The sequence below is a fragment of the Triticum aestivum genome, chromosome 7B, assembly GCF_018294505.1.
Source record: "Triticum aestivum cultivar Chinese Spring chromosome 7B, IWGSC CS RefSeq v2.1, whole genome shotgun sequence".
NCBI classification, from domain to species: Eukaryota; Viridiplantae; Streptophyta; class Magnoliopsida; order Poales; family Poaceae; genus Triticum; species Triticum aestivum.
The window spans coordinates 758734534-758746957 of record NC_057813.1 but is presented as its reverse complement, the minus strand read 5'-3'; the positions used below and the strand labels follow the sequence as shown (position 1 = coordinate 758746957).

Below are 12424 nucleotides of genomic sequence, written 5' to 3'. Positions count from 1 at the left end.
CCAGTTGCTAAATATGTTAGCAACACTACGTGGAGGATAGAAGCCAAAAGCTACTTGGATGGCGGACCATATAGAACGAACCAATTAATTTGCATTAAAAATTAAGTATTTTATTGTCTCATCATGACAAAAAACACATTGTGTGCTTTCATGTCAATTTCTATTTCAAGGTTATTTTTGATAAGAATGACTCCTGTAGGAAGATACCATGTGAAGATTTTATTTTGGAGCGGTATCTTTATTTTTCAAATCATCTTGTTATTATCAACTTTCACGTCCTGCTGTATGAAATCTCTATACATGGACTTCATCGAGAATTTACCACTGGCTTGCAAGTTCTATCCATGGAAAGCCATGGTTTAGCTAACTCGATTGGTGCTCCGCGTTTGGTTACTGTGGACTAAGACTGAATCGTCCAGCGAATCAGATGAATCGGTTTCTTAATTAGGATTTGGATCGATGCCAAACTCTTCTCATCACAAATTTACCCAAGTAAGTATTGTTTAACCATCCCTCGAAAAAGAAAAAGTATCGTTTAACCATGCCTGTCAGATCTGACTAGCTACTGCACAATCACATGCATGAACCAATTAATGAATCAACTTGCGTGGTGCAGGATCAGATTCGCTGAACCGGCAAGGATGTAGTCCATCGATGTATTGGTGCAGAAAAGCCAGCCGGCCGGGGTACCTCCAGTTGCCTTGTCAACTCCCAACTCCTTTTGAATAGACACAATACAGGAATAGGGCTCACCGCTTCATATATCATCGAGACTTGACACCAAGCATCATCAGTTGCTAGCCAGCTCCATCCATCCTAGCACACCACACCACACCACACCACAAAAGTAGTTGTAACACAGAAGCAACCAGGCAAACCCACATTTAGGAGAGTATGGCGGAGTTTGCCCTTGGGCTAACCAAGACGGCGGTGGAGGGGGCAGTCAGCAGAGTCAAGTCGGCAATCGAGGAGGAGGCGAAGCTCAAGGTGCGCGTCCAGAATGACCTGGTGTTCATCACCGGTGAATTCCAGATGATGCGGTCCTTCCTTAACGCCGCCAACTCGGAGCGCAACAAGAATGAAGTCGTGAGGACATGGGTGAGGCAGGTCCGCGACCTTGCCTTCGACGTGGAGGACTGTGTTGAGCTCGTGGTCAGCCTCGATAACAAGTCCACCTGGTGGTGGCGCCTTGTGCCGTCCTGCATCTGGACGGCTCCGCCGTTGCCATTGGATGTGGCAGTCACCGAAATACAACAACTCAAGACCAGGGTGGAGGATGTAAGCCAGAGGAACACCCGCTACAACCTCATCAACCACTCCGACTCCAGCTCCAATTCTGCAGCTACTATTGTCTCCTCTCCAACGGAGGCGCTTATGCCAGACAGTGCCTACCTCGGTGTATCATCAGCGTTCCACATCCTATGTGATGTGTGGGAGGCCGCTGGGAAGAAGCGAGGTGGCACCGGTGAGCTCAAGGAGATTATCAACCGTGAAGGTAGCGATCTTCAAGTCATTTCACTATGGGGAAGTACACCATCTGCTCACTTGGGGGCAACTCACGTTATCAAGGAGGCGTACAATGACCCACAAATCCAGCAAGAGTTCAATGTCCGTGCGTGGGTAAAGATCAAGTGTCCTTTTGACCCCGAAGATTTCCTCAAGAGCCTGCTCACTCAGTTCTACGCCACCTCCTCCCACCAACCAAACCACAACATCAACAAGTCAACAACACCACAAGAGCTCGAATGGTGTGCAGAGATGGTGGCACAAGCACGGAGCGACAATCGGAGCTGGATCGCACGGGCTACCAACCTAGTCCGCTCTATGGCATCCTCCACTTCTGACATCAAAGCCAAGTTTACAGATCGTAGGTATCTCGTCATCCTGGAAGATGTACGCACTGTAGCAGAGTGGGATGTCATCAAGATGTATCTACCGTACACTAACAAGGGCAGCCGGATTCTCGTGTTGACGGAACACCTGGGGCTTGCGCTTGGGCTTGCGCTTTCCTGCACAGGGAAGCCGTACCAAGTATCAGAGCTTAGACAATTCTCTCATGGTCAATCACTTTGTGCTTTTTTCAATAAGGTATGTACCTATGACCGGAATAAAATCAAATGCTTCCATGAAAAATAGTATTAAGGTATATTTGATCTGATTAATTGTTGAAAAGTTAATCCCTCTGATCCAAAAAAAAAGTGTTGCAGTTTTCAACTAAGGTTGTATCAAGTTTTTTCTTTTCTTTTCTGGATGCTAGTTTTCACATACCTGGTAAAATTCATGTTTTAAAACTTACTCCCTCCGTCCCATAATATAAGTGCATTTTTTACACTAGTGTACTATAAAAAACGCTCTTATATTATGGGACGGAGGGAGTATAATATATACATAGTTCCATCGAGAATTCAACCATCCACCTATTTCTACTCATGCATCCATCTTCTGATGAGTTTAACCATGACATACATCTACATACTCTCGATCTACATATAGTTTGATTAGTTTCATTACTTACTAGCGTGTGAGGCTCACGGCCATGTGATCTGGTTTGGCTCAGTTTCTCCAGTCTTCCTTTGATGTGTGTTTAAAAAAATAATCTTGTGCTGATATGCCTTAGAAGCTTTTGCAGCCGCTACTGAATTGAAGAAAAACATTAATAACATTTGAACAAGTAAGCTAGGAAGAACTTAAGAATATTCTAGATAAAATGTTTCACATAGCAATGATATTTAATATACGGGTTCATTAGATGTATGTGAATATCTAAACTGCATATTCGATTCCAAAGATGCAAAAGATAACATATGATGAAAAATGCTTTACTCGATAAATGTCGCGGCCATACTGGCATTTATCGATGTATGTGTAGTTAGTATGGCAATATGTATAGAACTGTATTTAATATGAAGCCGTTAAAGATTCCAGATATTCATCTCACAATTTTAAAGTATTTTTATTAATAAAAATAAAATTCAACTTATTTTACCTGAACCATTGATTTGGCTAATTTTCCTCTAGTAGAAATAAAATATTTGGCTGCTCACTGGTATATCAAACAACAATAACAACTTGAAGCAAAAAGAACATAACTGAAAACATTCATACATGTGCATTTGCGGATGGAGCATAGACATGTTAATTTCTGTTTCAAAATATGACATCTTAAATGTCTAAACAAGTATCTTTGTTTCTTCACATCACAAGTCATAAATTCTTTCATTTCAAAGCATCTTCAGAAGTATGTACTTAACACCACAAGCTACATGTATGAATATTCTCAGATTTATATCTAAAATTTGAGTTGTGATCCTGTCACGTCAATAACTTGAAGTGTCATGGTCTGGGCGGTAAAGGGAGCCCAAAGTAGTGTGAGTGGAAATGTGAGCCAAGCCAATACTGTAGAAAGAAATGCATATTTTTTCCTTAAATAGTTTCATGGATGCAAATAGAATCATGTGTACTAAGTCCGGGCTTATTTGTAGTTATATCTTTTTCACACATGCAAAACCCAAACATTCGTGCACATAATATCTTCCAATGTTGTAGAATGTTGACTGAATGGTTGCGGTGCGATTTAGCAGTTGTAATTGGTTGCATATATGCAGGTTCCTGGGCGTCGTGGTGATATGAGTGAAATTAGTTGGCAGTTAAGATGTGGTGGTGTTATCTGTGTGTGGGGAACTCGACATAAAAAATCAACTCTTGTTGATGACGTGTACTCCAGCATAACAAATAAGTCGAAAGGCTTTGATGTTGATGGAGTAGAATTTAAAATACAAAGCTGGGTCGATGTACCCAAACCGTTCAATTTGGAGTGCTTCTCCAGACGCCTTCTTTTGAGTTTCTACTCTGATGACTTTGGAGCCAAGGAAATTTCGGTAGTGGATAGGATGGGAGACCAAGGTGTAACTCAACAGTGTCGCAGGTTTCTGCATGAAGACAAATGTCTTACCATTATTAATGGTCTGGAGTCGGCGGGTGACTGGGACCAAATAAAATCTATAGTTTTACCCCAGAATATTAGAGGATGTATCCTTGTCGCTGCAAAAGATGAGTCTATTGCCAGATATTGTGCTGACAAGCAAGATCGTGCAATCAACATTAAAGATTTGGAAGCCGACATGATTCTTTGTCACTCGGTAAAGGTATGCATGGTTTGTTTCTGTTGATAAAAGTATGCATTGCGTCCCATAATGATAATTCAACAAAGCAACTCTTGACCTAATTGGTTTGTTCAACAATTTTATCCATTGCAGAGTTGTCAACACTATGCAATTGGAGGCAAAGAGGCTTCTTACAGGGGTCAACTTTTCTCCAACAGAACAGAAGAGGCTGGCATATGGATGAATAAATTTGGCCATGTTGTGCGTTCGGATTGTCTGGTTTGGGACGTTAAATCAGCTTTGGAATGCCCTGGATTGATCTCTTTATGGGGGGCTGCTGGTGCTGGGAAAATTCCTCTCGTTAGATGTATTTACTACATCCAAATGCTGACTATGAACCATGGACCTGGTTACATAATCGGTGGTGAAAATCGTGGAAGAATTTTCCTGAAATATACAAAGTTCAGCTGGGTCAATGTGTCATATCCCTTTCATTTGAAGGAATTCTCTTGGAGATTACTTTTGGATTTTCATTCTGATGATCTTGACGCCAAGGAAAAGGCCGCATTTGGTATGATGAAAGGGGATGACCCAACTCAAGGGTGTCGTGAATTCATGAATCGACATAGATGCTTAGTTATTATTAATGGTTTGTGCTCCACACATGACTGGAACTTGATAAGAGACACTCTGTTGCCATTAGAGAATAATAAAAGTGCCATCGTTATTATTACAAATGAAGAAAGTGTCGCCACACATTGTGCATATCACAGAGCTCAAGTGTTCAACATTAAAGGTGCAGAAGCTGTAGATGCACTCCGTCCATTGAGAAAGGTAGCACATTACTGTATATATACTATTATACTCCCTCACCTTTTCATTTTAGTTACATTAACAGTTACGCATCTTAACTTGCAGGGTTGTGGATACTCTGGAAATGAACGCGATGCATCTTGCTTTTTTTCCAGTCGGAGGAAAGAGGCAGCTCACTGGAACAGCACATTTGAACTTGTTGGCCGTCAAGATAAAGCGGCTGGTGAGCTTATGGATCATTTATCGACTCATGTTGGTTTGATATCTGTATGGGGAATTGCCGGTGTTGGGAAATCAGTTATTGTGAGAAGCGTCTACTATAAAATATTGCTGGGTATAGAACAAATTGGTTTGGGTGGCGTGGGGCGTAGGGTTGATAGTGAAAGCTTTACATCTTTCAGCTGGGTTGACGTGCCAAATCCATTCAATTTGACGGAATTCTGTTGGCACTTACTTTTGGATTTTCATTCTGATGACCTTGAAGCGAAGGAAACTGTGACAGTTGGCTTGATTGATGGCACTCTAGATCCAATTATGCAATGTCGCAAGTTTCTACGTAAGAAGTGCTTCGTTATTATTGATGGTCTACTCTCTACACATGTGTGGGACTTGATAAGAGATGCCCTGTTGCCTGCGACCATTGAAGGCATCATTATTGTCATTGCGCATGAAGAAAACATCGCCACACATTGTGTAGAACATGCATACCGGGTGGTTAACGCCAAGGGTCTAGAGGCTGGAGCAGCACTTTATCTCTTTAGAAAGGTATGTTCATTTGTTCTAGTCTGAACCTTGTAGCTCTCGTTAATTTAATTCTGTATTTTCTACATACGTAGTGCTATACATTGAAATCCGTTTCACTGAGTTGACCATTTTCCTTGTATACATTCACATGCTTTGACGCAGTCTTGCCTTCCTAGCTAGCCATGCATGCTAATGTACCATTTTTTGCATTCAAATGTAGTAGTACTTGTTTTTTTTTCATATATCAAGGTTTGAGATTGTTAACCGGGTCTGCCACCAACCACAAATCTTTCTCCTCCAGAATACCTATGAGTGTATACCTTGCTTTCCAAATTTTAAAATGTTTATACATTTTGGATGGAAAGTCTGATTTATGAACCATCTAAATTTTTAAGCTCCAGTAGATCTCTTAAACAAGACCAATAACTATGCATCTTTGAAATAATGTAAACATTTATTTTGGGATGGGTTACGTTGGAAAAGAAATCCCCCTCCGTGCAACTTTGGTCTACTGCATCGTGAATTAATGTTAGTCCACAGAGCCGCAAATAGCATATGACCATGAATCAATTTTCCACCTAAGAGTATGACTAATAAGGTAGTAACCAGCAGTCCTTGAGTAATTAACCCTAGCTAGTATAATGGGCTAGCTATTACTCCTTTGAGGCCACCTAAGTCGATTAGCTATTACGTAAGCTTTAACCATTTAATGTTTACATGTGTGGGAGGCAAGATAGCTGGAGAAATGCACATCCCAGGGAGGGGAGTGAATTGTGAAAAACATCGACATTGAAGGCTAGGGTTCCAGAAATCACACTTCTACAGTTTTGTGCCAAAAAACACTAATTCTGAGCCTAATTTTTTGCAAAAAACACTAGTTGGCGGCTTTGATCCATTTGATGTTGATTATGACAGGTGGGACCCAAATTTGCTGACGTGGCGTAACGATTCAGCACAGATGGCGTTAGACGGTAGTCAGTTCCAAATTTACAGAACAGCCCCTTGTATTTTGCACAGACACCCTTCGTTCATAATAGATAAATGCAATCAGCCCCAGCTCGCCCATCTCGCAGCACTCATCTTGCGGCATGGCCGTTGACAGTACTCACCAGCGGCATAGCCGTGGCGGACCTCGGCACAGGTGGCAAGCAGCCCGAGCCTCCATCTTCCCTGCCGGTGTCGCTCCACCTTGCCTTCTTCCGCCGCAGACGAGCTACGGGACGAGGCGACGGCCAGAGCAACGGGCGGCGGCGGCCAGAGCAACGGGAGGAGGCGTCTGCCAGAGCAATGGGATGGAGAGGAGGTCGGAGCTGGAGCCGCGCCTTGCGGGCCTCCCAGGCGGGCGCGTCCCGGAGCAGTGGAGGTCACGGCGGCGGCCAGATGTGGCCGGATCCGGCGCGACGGCGGCAGCCGGGAGGGGAGGGGCGGCGGCCCGGTGAGGAGAGGGGATGGGCAGCGGCGACGGGCGCGTCCCGGAGCAATTGTGGCCACGGCGGCGGCGCAGGCACATCCCGGAGCAGTGGAGGCCACGGCTGCGGCCTTTTTATCTATTTGACCCGGGGGGAGCTGGCTATTTGTTTATCAATGAAGGAGTTTTTGGCAAAAAAAAAATCATCTAACGTCCTTTAGTCCGAACCGTTATGCCACATCGACAAAAGCGGGCTCCACATGTCATAATCATCATTAAAAGGGCCAAAGCCGACAACTAGTGTTTTTTGCAAAAAATTAGGCTCAGAATTAGTGATTTTTGGCATAAAACTGTAGAATTGTGGTTTCTGCAACTCTATCCTTCAATGTCGATGTTTTCTGCAACTCACACGCACGATGGAAAATATCCTTCTTTAGAGCTTGCAATGGCAGAAGAGGAAAGAGTGATAGTTGGAGAGCGCTAGCGAGAGCAGAGCTCTCGCTAGCAGCTGCCCCCAACCACACTTTGACTCATCGTCTAGGGACATATCAAGCCGCCATTGTCTCAGCGGGGAGATCGGTATAGACCACTCATGTAGCATCATCTCCTCCTCTTCTCCCTCTTGCCACCTGCACCTATCTCCCTGATTTCCATATCCTCCAAGGACACCCTCACTACTACATCCATTCCTCCAGCTAGAAATGGGAAGGGTGTTCAAGTCCGGGGCAAGCCCCCCAAGCACCTTTTTTAGCACTGGCGCAAAAAAAGGCCCCAACCACGCCCCCAAGACGTTGTTTTGCGCCGGATTTGGGCAAAAATAGCCCCGGCGACCTCAGGCAAAAACCAGCCCATCGGGGTGCACCTGGGACCGCCGGCGTTAATTTTTGCATGGCAAAACCCCACCGGTCAGCCTCTCTCCTCTCTATCTCTCCCCTCCTTTTCGTGCTAGGCCCACCAGTGCATGTGCATGAAAAAGGAATCTCTCTCTCTCCGCCTCCTCCGCCCCACTCGGCTTCCTCGCCGCGCCACCTCCTCCACCCCGCCCCGCCTCCTCCACCCCTCTTCCGCCGTCCCCCGCTGCTTGGCGCTGTGCCGCTCCACATCACCCCGAGCTTTGCATCTCCCTCCTCGTAGCACCGCGCGGCCGCGCGCCATGGCGCACTCCTACCTCTCCGCAGCTCGCATGGCGGCGGCGCTGCGCCTCATGTTCCAGGCCGATCACGCCGCGTTCGTGTTCCCCCGCTCGGCGCACGCATCGTCGTCCCGTCCGCACGCACACCGGTTCAATGCCGCTGGTCCCGTCGTGCCGGTGGAGATGGAAGCACCGACACCGGGAGCAGCGCCACCAAACTGTATTCGGGAACCTTCCTCCTCCGCCCCGCTCCTCTTCCTCGCCTTCCCGCCTCCTCCGCCCCGCCTCCTCCGCCGGCTCACGCACGCCCCCGCCCCAGCCGCCTCCCCTACCGGCTCGCGCTCGACGCCTTGCACTCGCGCCCTCCTCTACTCCGCCAGTTCGCGCTCGCGCCCTCGCTGCCGCCGCCGCTGCGCGGGGACGGCGCGGGCACGGGGGCCACCGCCGCCGAGGCGTCCACCTGGGTAGAGCTCGGGGCTCATGCTGCTCAAGCTCGGCAGCGAGGCCGGGCCGGCCGTGGCCTGCGGCGGGTGCGGCCTGGGCACGGCTTGGGGTGGACACGGCTGGAAACTTTTTCATCCCCAGGCCAAAATTTCCGCCGGCAGCCCCCCCTCCCCCAAGCGGCGAAAAAAATGCTTCCTGATGGGCTCAACGGCTGGAGATGCTCTAAAGTTGGAGCTCCAGACAACGGCCACGTGGAGCTCCTTTAGTCCCGGTTCATAAGTTAACCGAGACTAATGGTTTTGGGCTTTAGTCCCGACCCTTTAGTCCTGGTTCCAGAACTGGGACTAAAGGCCCTCTGGAACCGAGACTAAAGGCGCGTTTTCTACTAGTGAGATCTCAGGCCATGGAGTGGTTCTACAATTCCTTAAGACTATCCACAATGGGAGTAACATAGGTAGTAACGTCACACATATCTAGATAAAATAGATGATGTGGCAAGCAATAAATGAAGAAAGAGACGAAAGTGGTAACATAGCTAGTTACTAGTAGTATGAGTAACATCACACATATCAAGGCAAGATGTGTCTGTAGCCTAATAAATGAAGTGTTGCATGTTACCATACATATGTTACACCCCATTATATATAGAGGTAGTAACATAGACTGGTAACATATATATGCATGTTACTAGTCTATGTTACTACCCATTGTGGCTAGTCGACGAGGTGGACACTGCTCCTTCCAGTGATTCTACCGCTATAACAATTGGGAATGGTCGGTTGACTTCCTTCTGGCACAATGATTGGTTAGAAGGACAAGCTCCCAAGGATTTGGTTCCTGATCTCTTCCCTTTGTATACCAAGAAGAGGACCACCGTGCTTGATGCACACAATAGCAACACTTGGATGGCAGGGCTACGGAGGATCACTCAAAGTTAGACTTGAAATAAGAGGCCTTTTGTACATTTCCTGAAGGAGTGGTAACTTGGCCACTTCATTAGAATTGAAATTAACTTTCCGTTTCTTCAAAGTACTTGAGGTTTCGGTGGCCGTCAGCGCCCCTTGTCATGCACTGGCCATATATGACACATTGGTTCACCAGAAGCAGGTAGTCCCTCTTTAAGCGTATTCGAACTTTTTTCGCCAGCTCTACGTCACGCTACACCCCAAGTTTGGACGCTCTTGTTGACTATATTAATTATTTTTTATTTATTCAACCCATATGAAAAACACGAGGACAAGTCAAGGCAGTAGTCGAAGTAGAAAGCCGGATGCGAGTAGCCGCATCGTTCTGTCTATGGGGGATCGCAAAGGCTGGAGATTTGGATGCCTACTCTCCCATACAACCGTGCATGTTGTCACTGGGGTGGAGTAGCCAGAGGTTCAAGGACGAGGCATGGCAGGCGGCCGCGTAGGTGCTTCAACGTGGTGTTGAAGAGAGTTATTTTATGGGATTAAACTTCAACCCATGTCATGACACCACACATGGTCCTCTGAGATTTTCCAGAAATTATTGTTGTATGTCTGTAAAGCCCATCTACCTTTCAACATCTCCTCCAGCACCAGTATTCAGTATTGTGGTGTGACTGAATGGTGAATCAGGCATTGTGTAAATCAGAAAGAGTTATTTGACTTTCTTGTAATTTGTTTAGATCAGTTTTGAGGATTGCCTCATTATCTCTCCGATCTAAACCAAGCATGATTTTCCCACCACCTCAAGGGATGCATCTTTCTTGCACAAAAACTGTTTAAGTGAGACGAACCACATGAGGCACACCACTATATATGTGTTCTTTGTCACATAGTGAGTATCTTAAAACTGGCATTCAATGGACAAATGACTGAACGTCAACAGACAAATGGGTCGGCCCTATTGTATGAGACTAGCATCTAATTGAACATTAGAAGAAGCGTTATTTTCAGTTAAATTTGTCAAGTAAGGAACTCATGGAATAGAGTCATCGAATTTTTATTGATGACATCTGTGAAAGACCTAATAAAGTTCCATAAGAAAATCCATCAGGGCCAGGTCTCGCCTTTAGCAATTAACTAATTTTTTATCATTTTGTACCCTCTGTCAAGAGAAGCCAGGGTAGACAAAGCTTGACATTGGAGGAATCTATAAAGATAGAGCTGAAGGACTGTAATATCATCAAACAACTAGGCATGGATAGGATTGTAAGAAAGTTAGCTATCCACTTGCCAGAACCATGAGTTATTGTTGTTGTCATCGCCGTTGTGGTTGTCATTTTGAAGTTCATTCGGTGATGGCTTTATTTTGATTTCTATGTTTAGTTTGATCTAATCTAGTCAGTATCATTTCCAGATTAAATTTTTGTTCATCATATTGAATTTAATCAGATTATTGATCTTAGGTAGCTTTTGGCGGAAAGTCGTTGACTCCAAAGGAGACTAAAATTTCAAAACTTACCATGGCCAAGTGTGGAAGACTCCCCAAATTAATAGTTGCTATAGGTGAACGATGCCGCGCATCCAAGGGGCACAAACGTATACCTTTGTTGAAGAACTTAAACAATCACTTCATGGACAGACTGGAGACGGACTCAAGATACCTAAGTTTAAGGGGTCTATTTAGTTGGATGCAGGCTTACTTTGATGCTCTCTCAGATGCACTCAAACCATGTGTCTTCTATCTCTCAGTCTTCTCTGCAGACTACAATATTAGGCGAAAAAGATTGCTGAGGCGGTGGATCGCTGAGGGCTACTCTAGGGAAAATATTGGAATTAGCACGAAGGAGGACGGGGAAATATTGTTCTCCGAGCTGGTCAATCTGAGCATAATCCAAGAACCACCAAGCAAGCCACCCAGGTGCTCGAGACGAAGCGTTTATGCATCAAAGGGCAAGGTTGATGGCTTGTGCCAAGTCAACGGTTTCTTTCATGGATACATCATCTCACGACCAATGGAAGATAACCTTGTGTTTGAACTGGAGGGTTATTCTAGTGCCAATTTCAAACAAGTAGGACAACACCTCGCCATAAGGAGCAGTTGGGACAGAGATGAGATTGTATTTAAGAGCATGGACTTGTCACGACTAAGGTCATTGACAGTGTTTGGGGAGTGGAGATCCTTTTTCATTTCCATAGATATAAACATGAGGCTGCTTAGGGTGCTGGATCTAGAAGACACATTAGATGTAATAGATGGTGACCTCGAGAAAATAGGGAAGCTACTACCTCGTCTAAAGTTTCTGTCACTACGAGGATGCAAAGAGATTACCCGTCTCCCAGATTCATTGGGTAGATTGAGGCAGTTACAGACTCTAGATGTCAGAAACACCTGTATTGTTAAGTTGCCACCGGCTATCATCAAGCTTCATAAGCTACAATACATTCGTGCTGGCAGACTAGACGTCGCTCATGAACCAATGGATAACCCAGGCGTACCAGCAGAAGAAGAGGACGATTCTATATCAACATCATCAGATGAGTATTATATGTCATCATCAGAAGCATAAAATTTTAATCACCTCTATCTCGAGATCGAGCACACGGTGGAGATGATGATGTAGGGAGATCAAAAGTGCACAAAGCTCTTCTTGACAAAGATAGATCTAGTTAGGGGGCAAATAGGTCACTTAACTAAATGCTACATCTACCTAGCTAGCTAATTTGCGAGGAGACAACTTCAACTAGTGGAATGGGAAGAAAAAAGAGAAAGGAGATGCATTAATGGAGGTGGTGTAGTTAGCTAGGAGTAATGAAGAGAGAGAAAGATAGGTAGGAGAAGGAGACTAATGGGGGAGAAGTATTGAGGAAG

General features: G+C 45.3%; 1 protein-coding gene across 1 annotated transcript; it reads left to right on the top strand.

Annotated features, from left to right (window-relative positions):
• The first annotated feature begins 800 nt into the window (after window positions 1–800).
• On the top strand, window positions 801–12301 carry LOC123162801 (uncharacterized). Its single transcript, XM_044580563.1, has 5 exons — window positions 801–2088; window positions 3606–4145; window positions 4257–4937; window positions 5022–5681; window positions 11019–12301. The coding sequence occupies exons 1-5, from the start codon at window positions 895–897 to the stop codon at window positions 12120–12122; spliced, it is 4179 nt and encodes a 1392-aa protein (XP_044436498.1). The 5' UTR covers window positions 801–894; the 3' UTR covers window positions 12123–12301.
• Window positions 12302–12424: the final 123 nt, after the last annotated feature.

Coding starts and splice junctions, on each gene's coding strand:
- LOC123162801 (XM_044580563.1), top strand. CDS start 895: ATGGCGGAGTTTGCCCTTGGGCTAACCAAGACGGCGGTGGAGGGGGCA. Junction 4,146..4,256: donor TTCTTTGTCACTCGGTAAAG/GTATGCATGGTT, acceptor TATCCATTGCAG/AGTTGTCAACACTATGCAAT. Junction 4,938..5,021: donor CACTCCGTCCATTGAGAAAG/GTAGCACATTAC, acceptor CTTAACTTGCAG/GGTTGTGGATACTCTGGAAA.